This window comes from Entelurus aequoreus, linkage group LG03 (genome assembly GCF_033978785.1).
Source record: "Entelurus aequoreus isolate RoL-2023_Sb linkage group LG03, RoL_Eaeq_v1.1, whole genome shotgun sequence".
Lineage (NCBI taxonomy): Eukaryota > Metazoa > Chordata > Actinopteri > Syngnathiformes > Syngnathidae > Entelurus > Entelurus aequoreus.
In genome coordinates, this window is record NC_084733.1 from 17,494,769 (window position 1) to 17,515,326 (window position 20,558).

At 37.0% G+C, this 20,558-nt stretch overlaps 1 protein-coding gene across 1 annotated transcript in view; it reads right to left on the reverse strand.

The window, feature by feature from the left end:
• Positions 1 to 18,804, reverse strand: part of LOC133645581 (phospholipase B1, membrane-associated-like) — a 55,072-nt gene extending 36,268 nt beyond the window's left edge. Inside the window, exons 1-10 of the mRNA XM_062040424.1 lie at positions 18,586 to 18,804; positions 13,666 to 13,812; positions 10,721 to 10,755; positions 10,590 to 10,656; positions 10,419 to 10,482; positions 10,304 to 10,338; positions 8,230 to 8,293; positions 6,875 to 6,923; positions 3,531 to 3,596; positions 3,377 to 3,442 (exon numbers count right to left, since the gene is read on the reverse strand). Coding sequence (XP_061896408.1) covers positions 3,377 to 3,442; positions 3,531 to 3,596; positions 6,875 to 6,923; positions 8,230 to 8,293; positions 10,304 to 10,338; positions 10,419 to 10,482; positions 10,590 to 10,656; positions 10,721 to 10,755; positions 13,666 to 13,738 — 519 coding nt within the window. The 5' untranslated portion in view covers positions 13,739 to 13,812; positions 18,586 to 18,804. The remainder of the gene's footprint in view (positions 1 to 3,376; positions 3,443 to 3,530; positions 3,597 to 6,874; positions 6,924 to 8,229; positions 8,294 to 10,303; positions 10,339 to 10,418; positions 10,483 to 10,589; positions 10,657 to 10,720; positions 10,756 to 13,665; positions 13,813 to 18,585) is intronic.
• Positions 18,805 to 20,558: the final 1,754 nt, after the last annotated feature.

The following is a 20,558-nucleotide window of genomic DNA, read 5'->3' on the forward strand; positions in this document are numbered from 1 at the left end:
TGTTTACACGTAAACAAGCTACGATGAGTTCAAGGATCACTGAAATTAGTAGGACAAAACGATGCTTGCCAAATACTCTCATCAGTGAAGCATGTATAACATAAACATTGGGATTTCTAACAATTAGGGAGGTTTGTGTCATGTTTGTTCTCCTACAGAAAATTTATTAAAACAAAAAATATATAACTCATTCATCGCTGATAATTGTTAACTGAATTTCCGCGAAGTAGGAATAATTAATTATAAAAAAAAATATTTTCATAGGTAGAAAATTCAAAAACTGTTAACTACATTTTAAATGTTTTTTTTTTTAATATTATGGAGACCTCTAGACATTAACTAACACTCTTTAATCAGCTTTACACTCTTTTAATCCTATATGACAGTGGCTTTTTTCACCAAGTACCACCTCAGAAAAAACCTGTCTCTCCAAGTACTACAACAATGACCAACATTAAAATACAGTAGTGCAGTGGGTCTAAATATTCATTAAAACAAGGCAGATGTTTTATTTAACAAGTATATTTAATATTTTTGGCCAATGTAACATTACACAGTTTGAAAAGTAAAATTGTGTTTACCTACAAATCCCATTACCAGTGAAGTTGGCACGTTGTGTAATTCGTAAATTTAAAAAAAATACAATGTTTTGCAAATCGTTTTAAACTTATATTCAATTGAATAGACTGAAAAGACAAGATATTTAATGTTCGAACTGAGAAATGTTTTATTTTTTTGCAAATAATCATTAACTTAGAGTTTAATGGCAGCAACACATTGCAAAAAAAGTTGGCACAGGGGCATTTTTACCACTGTGTTACATGACCTTTCCTTTTAACAACACTCAGTAAACGTTTGGGAACTGAGGAGACACATTTTTGAAGCTTTTTAGGTGGAATTCTTTACCATTCTTGTTTGATGTACAGCTTAAGTTGTTCAACAGTCCGGGGGTCTCTGTTGTGGTATTTTAGGCTTCATAATGCGCCACACATATTCATCAGTCCATCTTAGATGAGCTCGGGCCCAGCGACGCCGGCGGCGTTTCTGGGTGTTGTTGATAAATATATTTGGCTTTGCATAGTAGAGTTTTAACTTGCATTTATAGATGTAGCGACTGTGAGCTTACTGACAGTGGTTTTCTGAAGTGTTCCTGAGCCCATGTGGTGATGTCCGTTACACACTGATGTGTAATGGACATCAAAATTACACACAAAAGGCCAAACATCACACTTAACAAAAATCGTCCTTTTACATGCGGTTTATGGATCCAAAATAAAGAACCCCACTCAGTCTGTGTTTTTTCTATCCTACTGGTCCGATATCAGCAGAAAAAAACAAGTATCGGATGATATTGGCTTGCATCTAAAATCTCCGATACAAGCAGTCAAATCCAATCCAAAGTCCAATATTGATATCGGTTCGATATCAACAAATGACATAATATATGGGTTTGGATCTAAAATGTCCGATACAAGCAGTCCTGCAGCATGCAAAGCTGGACAGCCAGTTCACATCTAAATGTCCTCCAATAAGCACACAATTTTGGTCTTTTCTCCTATTTTAGTCAAGTTATTTGCAAAAGGTAAACATGGTACTGTAGGCTATAGGCTAGCAGGAGCTAGCAGCTACACAACAGCTTAACACACAATAGCAAACAAGCTAGACATACATAAGTGTCCTTCATTGAACAATATTGCAGTCTAAAACAGCACATTTGTCAATATAAACAAGTATCAAATAAATATAGTTGTACATATTACTCACACATACAAAGTCTTCAAGGCAGAAGCGTACTAGAAAGTATCCACTAACAAACGTGTCCGCATCAATGACCTTATTGCGCCATGAGCGGAACTTAATGAGTTATTGTGAGCACGAGAGCAAAAATAAATTAACACTCCACTTCAAAATGATGAATCTTTCATAAGATGAGTGTTTTCATACTTGACAAATTTACTTGATTAAGCATTTTCTAACATTCCACACTACTAAACAAAAGTATGCAGTTGTACTATGATTCGTGCTGATATCGTATCGGATTAATATCGCTATTGGCCAATATCTTAAGGCTCCATGATAGACATAATATTGGAAATGAAAAAGTCTGCACATCCCTCCTTTTTTATGGGGCCAAAGAAAATTGCGAGTGACAGCACTCTGATTTTAAAAAAAAGGTGAGAAACACTCTTGAATTTAGGAAACTACAAAGGCGGACTCTCTCCTTCTCCCTTTTTGAAACAAGAGTGATAAAAGTGATGTTAAATGTTCATGTATCCATTTTTTTGGTCATTTTTAAGCATATCACATTTTTCTTTACATATTAAACTATAATTGTTCATTATAAAATATGTTTTGTGTTCATATTTTTGGGTGTCTGGAATGGATTACTTAGATTATTTCTTATGGGAAAAATTGCTGACATTTTTTTGTACGATTTGGTTTGCGTCGGGGCTTTTGGAACTGATTACTAACCAGGTACCACTGTATTTTTATTAATAATATATAGGCCAATAAACTTTATTTTTATTTTCTTTGGACAAAATCAAATATAATGTAAAGTAGATGATGATTACTGAACACTGACCAAAATATTTTTTCATCGTCAATAAAAGCAATTATATTGGGAGATGACTAAATGCTATATATATTTTTATTTATTTCATGTATTTCTAAGTTTTAACTAACTTCTGTTATGTGACCTTTAAAAATGTTTTCAACATTTTTGTGGAATTTCTTTTTAACATAGCACGCCACTTTTTTCTCGTAACTTCACCTAATATTCCTTCCTAAGGTCATATTTAATGTTTTGTTTATTTTTTTAATATTCAGCGGTTCATCAACTGACTTTGCTTTATAACAAAATAAATACTTGCCAGACAGTTCATTAGGTACACCAACAATGTATAAAAAATAAAAGTGTTCAATATTGTTGTATAGATAGATTGATAGTACTTTATTGATTCCTTCAGGAGAGTTCCCTCAGGAAAATTAAAATTCCAGCAGCAGTGTACAGAACTGAGATATAATTTAAAAAGTAAAAAGTAAATAATAAATAATGGGGGTATATGTTATTGTTTTGCATCCCCTGTCACCCCCCCCCCCCCCCCTTTCCCCAGAGAGGAGTTGTACAGGCGATGTACAATTTCACTGCATCATATTAAAAGCTGTTCCTAATGTTTTGGCCACTCTAATAAGACACACAGGAGGGTCAAATTATTGCTGCAAAAAAACTACAACAATAAAAATAAACACTTTGTTGTAGTAAAACCTTCCAAAACCGTGTTATTATTTCTAGGCAATTGGTGTGACTCTGGTTATAATGCGCAGGTGTACCTAATAAAGTGGCATAGCCAATCAGAACAAACAGGACAAATACCTGTTCTTGTAAAATCCCGAGAGCCGCCTCCACCTCCCGCGTGATGGCGCCGACCTCAGCATCAATCTGCAGCACAACATAAACAACTTTCCTCAATCTCCGGTTTTACTGGCCTATTTTTACCGCAGCTGTGGAGCGAACACAATCCCCCTACGTGTTGTGTGCAGGCGCTCAGGTGATCCGTGGAGACAAACAGCAGCACTAACTTCCAGTCCGACGCCTGCAAAAAAAGACACACAAGCATTATTAGAAGCCTCGTTATTCGCATATTCATTTTATAATAATAATAGCACATTTTTTAAATGGTAACTTGAATATAAAGTAGTGTGACGGTGCTGGCCGTTGGCGGAAAAGAGTACTGCAGCTATGAATCCAGCAGAGGGCGCTGTCCTACGAGTCAATTCACCAAACATTTTCCAGCATGAAGACACTTGCTCGTTTTGTAGGTACTGTACTGAAATAATGTAGCAGGTATCTACGGCAGTGATTCTCGTCTCCATCTAGTGGTACCCCAAATAATCGCTTAATTAAACATTCACACACAGTGTTACTGTTCAAACTGTGTGTAATGTTACAGTGGCTAAAAATATTAAATATGCTTGTGTAGTGGAATTTCTGACCTTTGAGCTATATTTCGTGTCTGTCAAGAATGTCTGCTCGTTTCATTTCTTTTCTATTCTAAACTATTGAAGGACCAGATGCAGGCCAAAGTTGAATATGGAGTCGCTCTGACCATTCTACAAAATGTTTTGATTGTCTAAGTATGACTAAGGGATTCAAGCATGTTGCAGAACAAACAGGTGGAAAACATCAGGACCTTGACGCATGAAGAAAACAGATAAAATGGCCAACTGACAAGGGCTGTGGAGTTTGCTTGATTCTTGTGTCCTCCGGAGGACATTTGTTTGTCTGCATGGGCAGCTCTATCCAACTTTGTACTTTTGATTATTGGTAAATAAACCTTTTGTACTAAACTCACTTTTGTTGCTGTTTAAGCTTCGGACAATCCACTACACTTGTTAAATAAATCATATGCCTTGTTTTTAATGAATATTTAGGCCTACTAGGCTACTGTATTTTAACCTCTTAAGGCCCAAGCTGTTTTTTTTACATGTTTTTTTTTTATTTCTCTTTGCTATTTGGGCTTATTGGACCCTAATTAGAATAAAAACTAAGAATCATCTTTTGATATGATGTACTTAGTCCATACGTACACAAACGTGTACCGTATCTTTCGGAGTATAAGTTGCACCGGCCGAAAATGCATAAAAAAGAAGGAAAAAAACATATATAAGTCGCACTGGAGTATAAGTCGCATTTTTGGGGGAAATTTATTTGATGGAACCCAACACCAAGAATAGACATTTGAAAGGCAAATTAAAATAAATAAAGAATAGTGAACAACAGGCTGAATAAGTGTACGTTATATGAGGCATAAATAACCAACTGAGAACGTGCCTGGTATGTTAACGTAACATATTATGGTAAGAGTCATTCAAATAACTAACATATAGAACATGCTATACGTTTACCAAACAATCTGTCACTCCTAAACGCTAAATCCCATGAAATCTTAGACGTCTAGTCTCTTACGTGAATGAGCTAAATAATATTATTTGATATTTTACGGTAATGTGTTAATCATTTCACACATAAGTCGCTCCTGAGTATAAGTCGCACCCCCGGCCAAACTATGAAAAAAACTGCGACTTATAGTCCGAAAAATACGGTACTTCATGTTTAGTGACATGCTAATTCTTATTTTTACACTTTTTTTTCCAAATTCCATTTTATGTTATACTCTTCTGACACCAGCAGATGGCAGTATAAGTGTCCACATAAGCGGCCATAAGACCCCTATTCAGTAGTGTACACAATTTTGGAAATAAGAGCTAAAAGGTGCTGTCCACGCATGTGGCCAACTAAGCCGTCGGTCATTATGGTGGTACTTGTGTTTTCTGAGGTGGTACTTGGTGGGAAAAAGTTTGAGAACCACCGACCTACGGTATGGTACGGTATTCGATACATTTTGTACGTCAAAGATGCCAACAGCAAACCGATGCACGTCAATTTATACCAAGATAGCTGAACAAAACATCCACGTTAGCTGTGTGTTGTAGGTCAGTGATCCCCAACCTTTTTGTAGCTGCGGACCGGTCAACGCTTGAAAATTTGTCCTACGGACCGGGGGGTGTTTTTTTGTGTTTTTTTGTCATAAAGAAATACAATCATGTGTGCTTACGGACTGTATCCCTGCAGACTATATTGATCTATATTGATATATAATGTACATATTGTGTTTTTTATGTTGATTTAATAAAATAAAAAAAATTAAAATTAATATTTTTTATTTTATCTTTTTATTTTTTATTTTACCAGTTTACCACGGCCCGGTGGTTGGGGACCACTGTTGTAGGTGACAAAGAACATTTGTGTAATATTTAATAACATTGGGGCTGTCAAAAATGACAAGTTAACCTGTGCAATTATTGACAAAGAATATTGCATTAATCATGTAAATACGCAGATTAATCACGCAATTTATTTTGCTCCTTTACTTTCTAATCTATTCTAACAACATTGCATTTGTGTACAAATATTGGGGTCTTTTTTAAAGTTAATTGACATTTTTAAGTTAGTAATACTTGTGATTAATACTGATTACCGTATTTTTCGGACTATAAGTCGTAGTTTTTTTCATAGTGCGGGGGTGCGACTTATACTCAGGAGCGACTTATGAGTGAAATTACTAACACATTGCCGTAAAATATCAAATAATATTATTTACCTCATTCACGTAAGAGACTAGACGTCTAAGATTTCATGGGATTTAGCGTTTAGGAGTGACAGATTGTTTGGTAAACGTATAGCATGTTCTATATGTTATAGTTATTTGAATGACTCTTACCATAATATGTTACGTTAACATACCAGGCACGTTCTCAGTTGGTTATTTATGCCTCATATAACGTACACTTATTCAGCCTGTTGTTCACTATTCTTTATTTATTTTAATTTGCCTTTCAAATGTCTATTCTTGCTGTTGGGTTTTATCAAATAAATTTCCCCCAAAAATGCGACTTATACTCCAGTGCGACTTATATATGTTTTTTTTCCTTCTTTTTTATGCATTTTCGGCCGGTGCGACTTATACTCCGACTTATACTACGAAAAATACGGTAATCCACATTTAAACATGTGGTTAAACTTTTTCAAAAAGCTGCATCTTTAGACAGCACTACTGATAACATACAGTATCTCAGTAACAATTCATTAATTTTATTTTTTACAATTCATCGAGGGTTAAGTAAAAAGCGCGCTACGGGGTAAATATTAGTCCCCAGGTTGCACTTTGGAGACCCCTGATCTATGGGGAAGTATGCTCAAAAAATTGTTATAAAATTGCATTAGGCCCCTGATAAGTGCATGCTACTCTCTGCAGTTGAGTACTCCCGTACATTAAATACAATATGGTGCCCTGCAAGGGTCAAAGTATACCTGATGTGACGGAGGTAAAGACAGGTCCTCCACTTCCTGCAACAAACTCCTGCAACACATTCACTTCAGTCATGTTGACATTGTGTGTGTGTGTGTGTGTGTGTGTGTGTGTGTGTGTGTGTGTGTGTGTGTGTGTGTGTGTGTGTGTGTGTGTGTGTGTGTGTGTGTGTGTGTTCTTCTATTTCTACCTTTCTTGAGACATCAACAAGGAAAAGTACCTTCCATATGATGACCGGTGAACAAGTTAGGACATAAATCATGGTCCCAATACGGAAAACCATCACATCTAATAGAGACTGTCTCATTTGCACCCCTGGCGGTGAAATATATCTAAATTAAGGGAAAAGGAGGGATTTTTCAAATTGACTGTGTGTCAGTTTTAAAAATGCTCCCCCTCTGGCCAACATATGTTATAACAAGTGTGTGTAACAAATTGAAATGCGCCCCCTTTGGTCAAAATTAATCAAAAAAACATAAAATAAATATGTATATATAGACATACTGTAATAACTTGAAGTAAATAATGAAGATTAAAAACCAATTACAATCAAAAATTTAAAATAAATAAAATAAAAGCAGTCTTTTTCTCACAATGTGTCGACTTTTTTCTTATAAAATTGGGAACAATTTCTCATATTCTTTCTCTTTCCGTAATATTGCAATATTTTCCTGCAAAATTACTACTTTTTTATGTAAAATTACTACTTTTTAATGCAAAATGGTGACATTTGTCATATAAAATTCTGACTTTTATCACAATATTGCCAATTTTTTTGTTGTTCTTATAAAGTAGTGACATTTTTTGAGTAAAATTGTGGCTTTTGTCATAAACTTTCCATGTAAAATTCCGATTATTATTATAATATTGCCAACATTTTAAAGTTTTCTTATAAAATTGTGGCGAAAATGACGACTCTTCTAAAAAATTACAAAAATTTTAAGCTTTTCTTGTAAAATTGCGACTGTTATTGAGTAAAATACCAACTTTTATCATAATATTGCACAGATGTTCAGTTTTTATTGTCAAATTCTGACTTGCGTTGAGTAAAATTACGACTTTTGTTATAATACTGCCAAAATTCTAAGTTTTTCTTGTGAAATTCCAACTCATTTTCACAACAAGCTTTTTTATATTTGTATAGTATGTATATATTATTAATGTTGTAAATACAAATCTTTATATATCTAGAAAGGGTGGTTCTAAAGAGGTAGGCATTTTTCGGAGGTCTCAAGAAAGTAACAACGACAAGAATGTGTGTGTGTGTGTGTGTGTGTGTGTGTGTGTGTGTGTGTGTGTGTGTGTGTGTGTGTGTGTAGGTGTGTGTGTGCGTGTGTGTGTGTGTGTGTGTGTATACCTGGGTTGTAATGATGCTTCCCCATTTGCAGTGATCACCTCAGGGTTAAAAATAGACAGCAGCTCTATACATGGTGAATGACAGATTAATTATTTGTGGGTTTTTTTTGTTCAAAGCAATGGTTCTCAATTACTTTCTGTCACACTCCCCTTAAGAGACAGACTTTTTTCACGCCCTCCCCTGAAGATAATGTTCATTTATTTTTATCTGTATGTGTCAAGATAGTTCTTTACTGACACAAAGGATGCTATTACACCATTGCCTCTCACGCTGTTTATTTACTTATCTGTACATTTCAAGACACACGGTATTACCGTATTTCCGAATATAAGGCGCACTGCCGATGAATGGTCTATTTAAAAAAAAAATCTTTTTTCATGTATAAGGCGTACCGGATTATAGGGCGCATTAAAGGAGTCATATTATTTTTATTTTTTTCTAAATGTAAAACACTTCCTTGTGGTCTACATAACATGTAATGGTTGTCCTTTGGTCAAAGTGTTGCATAGATGATGTTTTACAGATCATCTTCAAGCCGCTTTCTGACAGTTGCTTCCGGATGCGCCGTTTTGTGGGCGGTCTTATTTACGTGGCTCACCTTCGACAGCGTCTTTTCTCTGTCATCTTTGTTGTAGCGGTGTAGCGTGCAAGGACGGAAGTGGAAGAAGTGTCAAAAGATGGCGCTAACTGTTTTAATGACATTCAGACTTTACTTCAATCAATAACGGAGCAGCATCTCCTCATTGGGAAACAACAACACTGGAAATGTGTCCCGTGAAAAACCGTCCGACCTGAACTCTAATAACTAAAGTTCCTTGGGTGAATAATGTAAACTCACTACACCAGTAAGTTTTAGCGCTTTTATGGCGAGTTTACTGACAGATATAAGTAAGAACTTTACACTACTTTATATTAGAAATGGCAACAGCGGAGGATGAATGTCACATAACAAGAAGATAGAGAAAATGAAGAAGCTTATCGACGGTGGTGTTGCCACGGACTACAAAGGTGGAAGCGCGCAATTTTTCAGGATTTATGCAGATCCCAAATACAGATCAGCAGGTACCAGAAGGTAAGAAAAGTTCCTTTTGCATAATATTGCGAAACAAAGCGCCAGATAATATGTCTTACTTATACACACACCCTAATAATACTCGTATGTTGATGCACATCAAGCGGTGCAGCATCATAGCTTACCAAAGTCATACTAAAATATTTTGATAGATTTTTGAGCGCCCGTGTGTAATGTTCTATATTTTCAATGGAACATATAAAATGTTTATTTTATTTTATTTGAGTCATATCACCATCATATTGCAGTCTACATGTATCTCTTATGTTTGACTGCCATCTACTGGTCACACTTGTCATTACACCATGTACCAAATAAAACTGCTTTGAGGTTGGTAAGCAAAATCAGAATGTATCCAGAACTTAGCCATCATACTGCAGTCTACATGTATCTCTTATGTTTGACTGCCATCTACTGGTCACACTTGTCATTACACCATGTACCAAATAAAATTGCTTCGAGGTCGGTAAGCAAAACCAGAATTATTCCGTACATTAGGCGCACCGGGTTATAAGGCGCACTGTCGGGTTTTGAGGGGAAAAAAAGGATTTTAAGTGCGCCTTATAGTCCGAAAATTATGGTACGTTATTGCCTCTCACCCCAGAGCACTTCACTTGATTTTACATATTTATATTTTATACCAAGTATGTATTACTTTTTGTATGTAAAAAACAATGAAAAAGCCAAAATTATACTATTGACAAATAGTTATACTATAAAAATTATTTAAAAAAATCAATATACCATGATAGTATAGTTCAGTAAGTACAGTGATTTAACATAAAACAGTATCTCTTTATAATTTTTCTATTTTTTCTAAATATTATATGTATTTGAAAAAGTGTTTTTTCCATTTTTGCAAATCTCATTACTAATATATACTGTATATATATATATATATATATATATATATATATATATATAAATAAATAAAAAGTTCAACTTATACATTAAATACAATAATGTGAATATTATATATTAATAGACAAATATTTTCCTTACCGGCAACTTGACTGACTAGCCTGGACGTTACATTCCTAAACAAATAATTATATGAATCTGTTAGTGGGGCTTTACAGTATGTGGTACATACTACAGTAATATACTGTATGTGTACCTGCCAGACAGCGACGTGCTCAGGGAATACAACGCTGAGATATCTGCAGGTTGGACAGCATGAACTGATACGGGCGGGAAAATAAGAGAAATACATGAAGCCACTCAAAATTTGATTATTTACTGTATATACTGTATATCTGTGTGTATATAGAGATTATATGCATCTTACCTGAGGAGGGAGTAGAGAGTGAGGAAAGTGGTGATGCTGAACAGAGAAATGCCTTGTAGCTTTCTATCTGTAACATATTATATACATAAGTGATATAGCGTAATATCTATCATAAGTGGCATTTACAGTACCTGGTCATTGTCTTGAATGTCAATGCTGTCAATGTCTGAATGGGATATGGGAAAAAAATTGGTTGGATAAAAAACAACAACAATACGGCAGACCACATTGAATGACATGGCGGGTCACGTTAATGAGGTGACATACCACATTAAATGAAGTGGCAGACAACATGGAATGACGTGACGGACCACATAAATGACGTGACGGACCATATAAATGACGTACAAACCACTCATTGAGTTGCTGCCACCAGCAATTACATGCCACAGGGCTGAAGACTTGTTTATTGTTTTTTCATGTGGCCCCCCTGACACCTTATGGCAGGGTTGTCAAGCTCGTTTTTATTGAGGGATACATTGCAAGTATGGCTGGCCTCGGAGGGCCACATTAATTGATGTGTTGGACCACGTTAAATGACATGGTAGGCCACATTGAATGACGTGACGGACCACATAAATGATGTGACGGGCCTCCTTAATCTATGTCACGGGTCACATTAAATGATATGGCGGGCCACACTTAATGATGTGACAGACCACATAAATAATTTGACAGACCAAATTAATTGACATGACACATTAAAAATGTTGTGGCAGATTGCATTAAATGATGTGGCAGACCACTTTGAATGACAGGGCGGGCCAATTTAAATGATGTGACGGATCACATTAAATGACGTGATGGATCACTTTAAATAATGTGAGGGACCGCATTAATTGACATGACGGATCACGTTAAATGAGGTTGCAGACCACTTTAAATGACATGGCAGGCCATTTTAAATGATGTGACGGACCACATTAAATTACGTGATGGACCACTTTAAATAATGTGACGGACCACATTAAATGACATGGCGGACAACAATAATCAATCAATCAATCAAAGTCATAGTTTATTTATATAGCCCTTAAACACACCTGTCTCAAAGGGCTGCACAAAAGCACAACGACATCCTCGGCTCAGATCCCACTGATGTGGCAGACCACATTAAATGACATGGCAGGCCACATTAAATGACTTGACGGACCACATTAAATGATTTGGCGGACTACATTAAATGATTTGGCAGACCACATTAAATGACATGGAGGGCCTCATATAAATGATGTGACGGGCCACTTTAAATGATATGGCGGGCCACACTGAATGATGTGACAGAACACATAAATAATTTGACAGACCACATTGAATGATATCTCAGGCCTAATTAATTGACAAGACGAACCAGATTAAATGATGTGGCACACCAATTTGAATGATGGGGCGGGCCACTTTAAAGGACGTGATGGACTACATTAAATAATGTGACGGACTACATTAAATAATGTGGCAGACCACATTAATTGACATGACGGATCACGTTTAATGAGGTTGCAGACCACTTTAAATGACTACATTAAATGATGTGACGGACCACATTAAATGATGTGGCAGACCACATTTAATGACATGGTGGACAACGTTAAATGATGTGGCAGACCACTTTAAATGATATGGCGGGCCACTTTAAATGACTTGACGGACCACATTAAATGATGTGACGGACTACATTCAATGACGTGATGGACCACATTAAATGATGTTGGCAGACCACATTAAATGATATGGCGGGCCATTTTAAATGACTTGACGGACCACAATAAATGATGTGGCCGACTACATTGCATGATTTGGCAGACCACATTAAATGACATGGCGGGCCCCATTAAATGATGTGATGGACCAAATTAAATGACGTGACGGACCACATTAAATGATGTGATGGACCACGTTAATTAATATGGTGGACAACATTAAATGAGGTGGCAGACCACATTAAATGATATGGTGGGCCACATCAAATGACTTGAAGGACTACATTAAATGATGTGGCAGATCACATTAAATGACATTGTAGGCCCCAATTAATGATGTGTCAGACAATGTTAAATGATGTGACGGACCACATTAATGATGTGGCAGACCACATTAAATAATGTGACGGACCACATTAAATGATGTGACGCACCACCTTAAATGATGTGGCAGAACACATTAAATGATATGGCAGGCTCCATTAAATGAGGTGGCAGACCACATTAAATGTTGTGGCAGACCACATTAAATGATATGGCGAGCCACATTTAATGACTTGAAGGACCACATTAAATTATGTGACAGACCACATTAAATTATGTGGCAGATCACATTAAATGACATTGTAGGCCCCAATTAATGACGTGGCAGACCACGTTAAATGATGTGGCAGACCACATTAAATGATATGGCGGACAACATTAAATGACGATACGGACCACATTGAATGACATGGCAGGCCACATTAATAAGGCTGGACAGATCTGGCTCCGGGGTCTTAAGTTTGACACAAGTGTTTTATGCTATACAGTACTTATGTTTACTTGGTCTTATTTCCTGGTTGAGCCAGTTGAATGATCTGAGCAGTGCTGCCACCTAGCTGCAGGCTTGTGTATCGCTCATGAATGAAAAAGGACGCTAATACTGGAAGTCCCTTGCCGCTCAGGCCCCCCCTGAGACCTCAGTGCATACGTCATTGCAAAGTTGACTGAGGAGAATGTGGCAAATTTCACTCCAAAATAAAACCCCGCCTGGACTTTGAATAAAACTGTTGCCAAGTTCTGAGCAAATAAATGACGTGCATTTAAGTAAAACATTTACAAAGTGTTCCTCTATGACATTCTGACCATACTATTGCATTTGTGTTTTTTTTTTTAAAGTTAAATTATCCACTCAATTGATTCACCGCAATTCATCGCGATTAATCAAATTGCAAAAGTTGTGATTAATCTGATTAAAAATGTAATTGTTTGACAGGATGAATTTAAATACACATATAAATCAGTCATTGTAGCAAATTCAAATCTCAGCACACCCAACAGTTTTAGGCTGCAATAAGTGTTGTTTACGGTAAAAAAAGAAAAAAAAAGCTTACCTGAGAGCACGGCACCGGACCCAATAAGAACCTGAAGAATCAGGAGAATAGATCCAGTCATGATGGGATCCATGATGATGAGAAATGAGGCGGTTTGTTCGTCTCTATATCTCCCTCCTCATCTTTATGACAGTCCAGGAGGACGGCCTGCAGAGAGGAAGAAGTCATAGAATTAACAGTCATTGCATTTGCTTCACACATAAGAGGCTAACTTGCAAAGAGACATTTTATGAACGTGTTAAGTCACTTGTATTGCCTCTGGAGATCCAGATGACAACAAGTGTAAAAAAAAAGTGGCAGTGACGCATCTAAACAATTGGTTAAACATTGGACAATACATATTCTAACATTGGTAGAAGCCCTACGACTTGACAGTGCAAATATCTGCAGTACCTACACTACCGTTCAAAAGTTTGGGGTCACCCAAACAATTTTGTGGAATAGCCTTCATTTCTAAGAACAAGAATAGACTGTCGAGTTTCAGATGAAAGTTCTCTTTTTCTGGCCATTTTGAGCGTTTAATTGACCCCACAAATGTGATGCTCCAGAAACTCAATCTGCTCAAAGGAAGGTCAGTTTTGTAGTTTATGTAACGAGCTAAACTGTTTTCAGATGTGTGAACATGATTGCACAAGGGTTTTCTAATCATCAATTAGCCTTCTGAGCCAATAAGCAAACACATTGTACCATTAGAACACTGGAGTGATAGTTGCTGGAAATGGGCCTCTATACACCTATGTAGATATTGCACCAAAAACCAGACATTTGCAGCTAGAATAGTCATTTACCACATTAGCAATGCATAGAGTGTATTTCTTTAAAGTTAAGACTAGTTTAAAGTTACCTTCATTGAAAAGTACAGTGCTTTTCCTTCAAAAATAAGGACATTTCAATGTGACCCCAAACTTTTGAACGGTAGTGTATGTGAAGTAAATATGGGAACCCGTCTTATCGAGGCAGAAGGACTAAATTCCAATGCGACATATGTAGAATGTAAACATGCAAACAGTTTCTAACTTGAGAGCCAGAAGTGCTAAGGTAGACCCTTAGGTCGTCAGATACTATTTCAACAGAGAATGGATAAGATGCTAACAATTAGATAGCTAGCCTTTTTAGCACGATAGCAACTGTGAGGGTCATTGAGTGCTGAATTTTACATCATGCCTTGTTGTAGTCAGATACTACAAACCCCGTTTCCATATGAGTTGGGAAATTGTGTTAGATGTAAATATGAACGGAATACAATGATTTGCAAATCATTTTCAACACATATTCAGTTGAATATGCTACAAAGACATATTTGATGTTCAAACTGATAAACGTTTTTTTTTTGTGCAAATAATCATTAACTTAGAATTTGATGCCAGCAACACGTGACAAAGAAGTTGGGAAAGGTGGCAATAAATATTGATAAAGTTGAGGAATGCTCATCAAACACTTATTTGGAACATCCCACAGGTGAACAGGCAAATTGGGAACAGGTGGGTGCCATGGTTGGGTATAAAAGTAGATTCCATGAAATGCTCAGTCATTCACAAACAAGGATGGGGCGAGGGTCACCACTTTGTCAACAAATGCGTGAGCAACTTGTTGAACAGTTTAAGAAAAACCTTTCTCAACCAGCTATTGCAAGGAATTTAGGGATTTCACCATCTACGCTCCGTAATATCATCAAAGGGTTCAGAGAATCTGGAGAAATCACTGCACGTAAGCAGCTAAGCCCGTGACCTTCGATCCCTCAGGCTGTACTGCATCAACAATCGACATCAGTGTGTAAAGGATATCACCACATGGGCTCAGGAACACTTCAGAAACCCACTGTCAGTAACTACAGTTGGTCGCTACATCTGTAAGTGTAAGTTAAAACTCTCCTATGCAAGGCGAAAACTGTTTATCAACAACACCCAGAAACGCCGTCGGCTTCGCTGGGCCTGAGCTCATCTAAGATGGACTGATACAAAGTGGAAAAGTGTTCTGTGGTCTGATGAGTCCACATTTCAAATTGTTTTTGGAAACTGTGGACGTCGTGTCCTCCAGACCAAAGAGGAAAAGAACCATCCGGATTGTTATAGGTGCAAAGTTGAAAAGCCAGCATCTGTGATGGTATGGGGGTGTATTAGTGCCCAAGACATGGGTAACTTACACATCTGTGAAGGCGCCATTAATGCTGAAAGGTACATACAGGTTTTGGAGCAACATATGTTGCCATCCAAGCAACGTTACCATGGACGCCCCTGCTTATTTCAGCAAGACAATGCCAAGCCACGTGTTACATCAACGTGGCTTCATAGTAAAACAGTGCAGGTACTAGACTGGCCTGCCTGTAGTCCTAACCTGTCTCCCATTGAAAATGTGTGGCGCATTATGAAGCCTAAAATACCACAACGGAGACCCCCGGACTGTTGAACAACTTAAGCTGTACATCAAGCAAGAATGGGAAAGAATTCCACCTGGGAAGCTTAAAAAATGTGTCTCCTCAGTTCCCAAACGTTTACTGAGTGTTGTTAAAAGGAAAGGCCATGTAACACAGTGGTGAACATGCCCTTTCCCAACTACTTTGGCACGTGTTGCAGCCATGAAATTCTAAGTTAATTATTATTTGCAAAAAAAAATCAAGTTTATGAGTTTGAACATCAAATATCTTGTCTTTGTAGTGCATTCAATTGAATATGGGTTGAAAAGGATTTGCAAATCGTTGTATTTCGTTTATATTTACATCTAACACAATTTCCCAACTCATATGGAAACGGGGTTTGTACATAAACGATGAGGCAATTGAAAAAGCGCATGAGGCTAAATGACAATTTTACAGTTGTTTTGACATAAAGGCGTCCTAAAATGTAATCATGTGTGGACACAGTGATAGTAACCAAGAGAGATTGTTCCGGAAAGCGATAGTAATAAAAGTCATTTGGGTGCAAATATCCTGGTTGTAATTGAACGATAGCCTACTTTTGATGCTTATTAGTTGGCAAGTTTATAAAGACTCTAGAAGAACATACATACACAAATGTGATTTAAAAAATGGCGGAAATAAGTTGATCTTTAACTTGTGCTTTAACGCAACTTCCCAGTCTTCCTCAAAGTTCAACATGTTGCGCAATTAACGACCAGCAATTCGGTCAAACTTTATAGTTGAGTTTTTGGGGAGATGATGATGATAACGAGATATGTTTTACGAGCCTGTCCTTAAGATTGCCTTAACTGATAACCTGACCCTTGGAATCATGGGAGAGGGTAAAAGAAGATGCTTTATCTTGATGACGTTGTAATCAGATTACCATCAACAGCAAAACAAAAAAAGATATAATTTGGACGTGCAACATAAAAATGCTGGAAAATGGAGTAAAGGTTTCCATATTGTGGCGTTATTTGTTATTTTGGCTACATTTGAGGCAAAATTATTGAGAAACATATTACACATGGATACATATAGACTGATAAATGTTATAAATGAATACAAAATACCTGTGTAAAACAACAATCAAAAAATGTTATCCGATATTATAAAGAATATAATAATTTCTAAAACTAAAATATTATCATTTTAAAACCACTGGTGACCAAAGTGCGGTACGGGGGCCATTTGCGGCACGCGGCTTTTTTTTTTTTATTGGCCCGCGACACATTCAAAAGACAAAATAAAAACATTCCGGATTAGAACAGTCAGTGTTCAAAAACACAAATACAAAAATTAGGGGTATTTTATTTGAACTAAGCAAAATTATTTGCCAATAGAACAAGAACATTTGGCTTGTCAAGACTTTCCAAAACAAGTAAAATTAGCTAACTTCAATGAACCCAAAAATACCTTAAAACATTGGCGTTGTTAGGCCTATTTTAGGGGGGTTAAGCTCAAGTTACAAAAGTAATTCATTATTATTATTATCAAAGTTAGTTATGCTGCCTCAGCCTGAGCCAATCAGTGGCCACAATAATCAATGATTGTTTTGGTCTCGTCTTGTGGCCTATACTACCATTTTGTTTGTATTTTTACTTCATTTAACCATTTTTATATTTGAAAATGCTCAATTTAGGGCAAACTTACATACAATTAGCATATATTGGTTGACCTATATTGATTTGGTTTTAGTATGTACACAATGTATTAATGTGGCCTTCAATTTTTAATTATGCAGCCGTCGCTGAAAAAGTTTGGACACCCTTGTTCTAAAACTATATAGGCTACTGTTTACTGACAAATAACCAACATTATTCCTTAAATATAGTACTCAAATAGCATGTAAGACAATAACTGACATATTAAAATCAGGAATAGTATCCCTACATAACACACTAATGGGTGAGGGCGGACCTACGTCACTTCCGCCTACCAATCCCCTAGCAACCGGGAATTCGTTGAAAACAAACCAGCTCACAGCGAACACAGCATTGACAGAAAAAGCATTTAACGAGCGTTGGGGCTTGGAAGTCGGCGTTAAATCCTTCATTTACGCATTTTTACTTATTCGCATATCGTGTGAAAAAACGAAAATGTATTATTTGCGTCAGACTCGTTTCAGTGAACTTTAAAGCTTCTCAGGCTTAGCTTAGCTTGCTAGTTAGCTTAGCCTGCGCGCTACTAAGAAAGAGACGCGGAAGTTATCAACAACAAGATCAAGTGTTAGTGTATAAAATATTGAGAGATTTGAGGGCTACATGTATTGAATGGCAACATGAAAATGATAGGGTTTATTGGTTTTTAAAAACCCAACTGTTAAGTGCAAATTTAAACGAAACCGGTTTTCGAAAATAGCTAGCTAGGCTATAGACTATATAGTATATACCGCATGTTATTTTTGTACAACAACAACTTCAGCTGTCGAACGTTATAATGTACAAATTCAACAAGTAGAACATTAGCACGGACGAAAAGCCAAGTTGTGGTTAAGAAGGTGGATTTTTGTTCCTTATATTTACCAGAAACGAAGTGATCCGAACACACGACCCGGGACTTTGGGGGACTCCAGTGAGAACCGTCCTCGTTTTCCCAGTGTAAAGCTGCGAGCCATTTGTCTCGTCTCTGTGGGCTTTTATCACGCTTTGGCAGAACAAAATACAACCTTTGTTTTCCCTGTTTCCAGTTGTGGTTAGCACAACCAAAAACAACACAGTTTTTCGGCATTTTGGAGGCAGAATGACGGGTTTAACAGGCGTAGGTCGACAGGTTAAAGAGTAATGGCAACGGTCTGTTTTCAACGCCAGTCTGGTTGCTATGGCTCGAAGAACCCGTATGTAGCTCAGTTGCCCGGATGTCGGCCCTCACCCATAAATAAACAAATACACGGAACAGAAAACAAGCAACACGTTCAAGTTTAATAGGTGTCCGTATAGATGCCTGACCACAAACATGGTATTTCTCGGAGCATTACAAGCAACAACATGTATTATGTTTATTTATTATGTTCTCCTTAATGTTATGTTTGTGTTGGTAAATAATATACATATAAATATTGTTGTAAAAAGCAGCCGGTACATTTATTTTTGCTCGATTCTGTCTCCATGTGTCGTCCGAGCCATAGACATCTTATAAGTAGACACAGCTTTGGCTGCTGTGACGCGAGAAATTCGGCCGCCATCTTGAAGTGGTGACGAGTAGCCGGCGAGCAGCCTAAACTGACAGTCGACAGGTAGAAAACAAAGATGCCGGGCTGGTGTTCAGCGTTTTCCTGCTCAAATGAGCGGACTGTTGAAAATAGGAATCGGGGGATTACTTTTCACAAGTAAGATTTAACATTAACGTACTATTGGTTGTATTTTGTGAAAAGAATATTACCACAGAGTTGAGAAGGAGCAAGGATCTTCAATAGTACTAAAATCGTAGCCGCTAGCAAACAAGAGTATGACCATAATAGAATTGCTTGTCAATGATATTAATTACATTTAAAAATGTCATACTTAAATAACATAAAGTTGAAATAAATTATGAAGATAAAGATTGTAAAAGCCAACAGGGGTAATAGTTAGGACCACAATCCAGATTGTGTAGGGGGGTTAATATATGTTAGCTAACTAGACAATCAGATATTCAAATACTAACATTGTTGGGTAAGACAGAATTTGGTTTTATCCAGAATCCAGTGAAACAGATTGGTGGCTTTAGCTGATATAAAGACTTTCAGGTGTTTATATATGTTTATGTTTAAGTATTTGGCAGACGCTTTTATCCAAAGCGACATACATAAAAAATACATATAAAACAATTTTACATAAATAATGTCTGTTGTGTATTTTACATAAATGAAATAGAAGGTTTCATGTTAAGACATTCACACAACAAAGTACAGATGTTTCCGCATATAGAAATTAAACCACATCCAACATTGGACACGATGTATGTGTCTTTGACTCACAACTAAACCAAAGGTGTAGTGTTATCACCCTCTAGGGTTACTCTCAGAAAAAAAACCACGCGACCACAAATACAATAAACATCACAAAGTCAGCAATTTCAATACAAAACAAACTAAATATATTTGTGCAAAATATCTACTTACAAAGGTTTGACCAAGTTTCATTATGATTTGGTGGATTTCTACGAAGGTCCTGGGTTAGATCCTGCGTTCGGGATCTTTCTGTGTGGAGTTTGCATGTCCTCCCCGTGACTGCGTGGGTTCCCTCCGGGTACTCCGGCTTCCTCCCACCTCCAAAGACATGCACCTGGGGATAGGTTGATTGGCAACACTAAATTGGCCCTAGTGTGTGACTGTGAGTGTGAATGTTGTCTGTCTATCTGTGTTGGCCCTGTGATGAGGTGGCGACTTGTCCAGGGTGTACCCCGCCTTCCGCCCGATTGTAGCTGAGATAGGCTCCAGCACCCCCCGCGACCCCGTAGGGAATAAGCGGTAGAAAATGGATGGATGGACAATCACTGTAAACATTATCATTTAAGG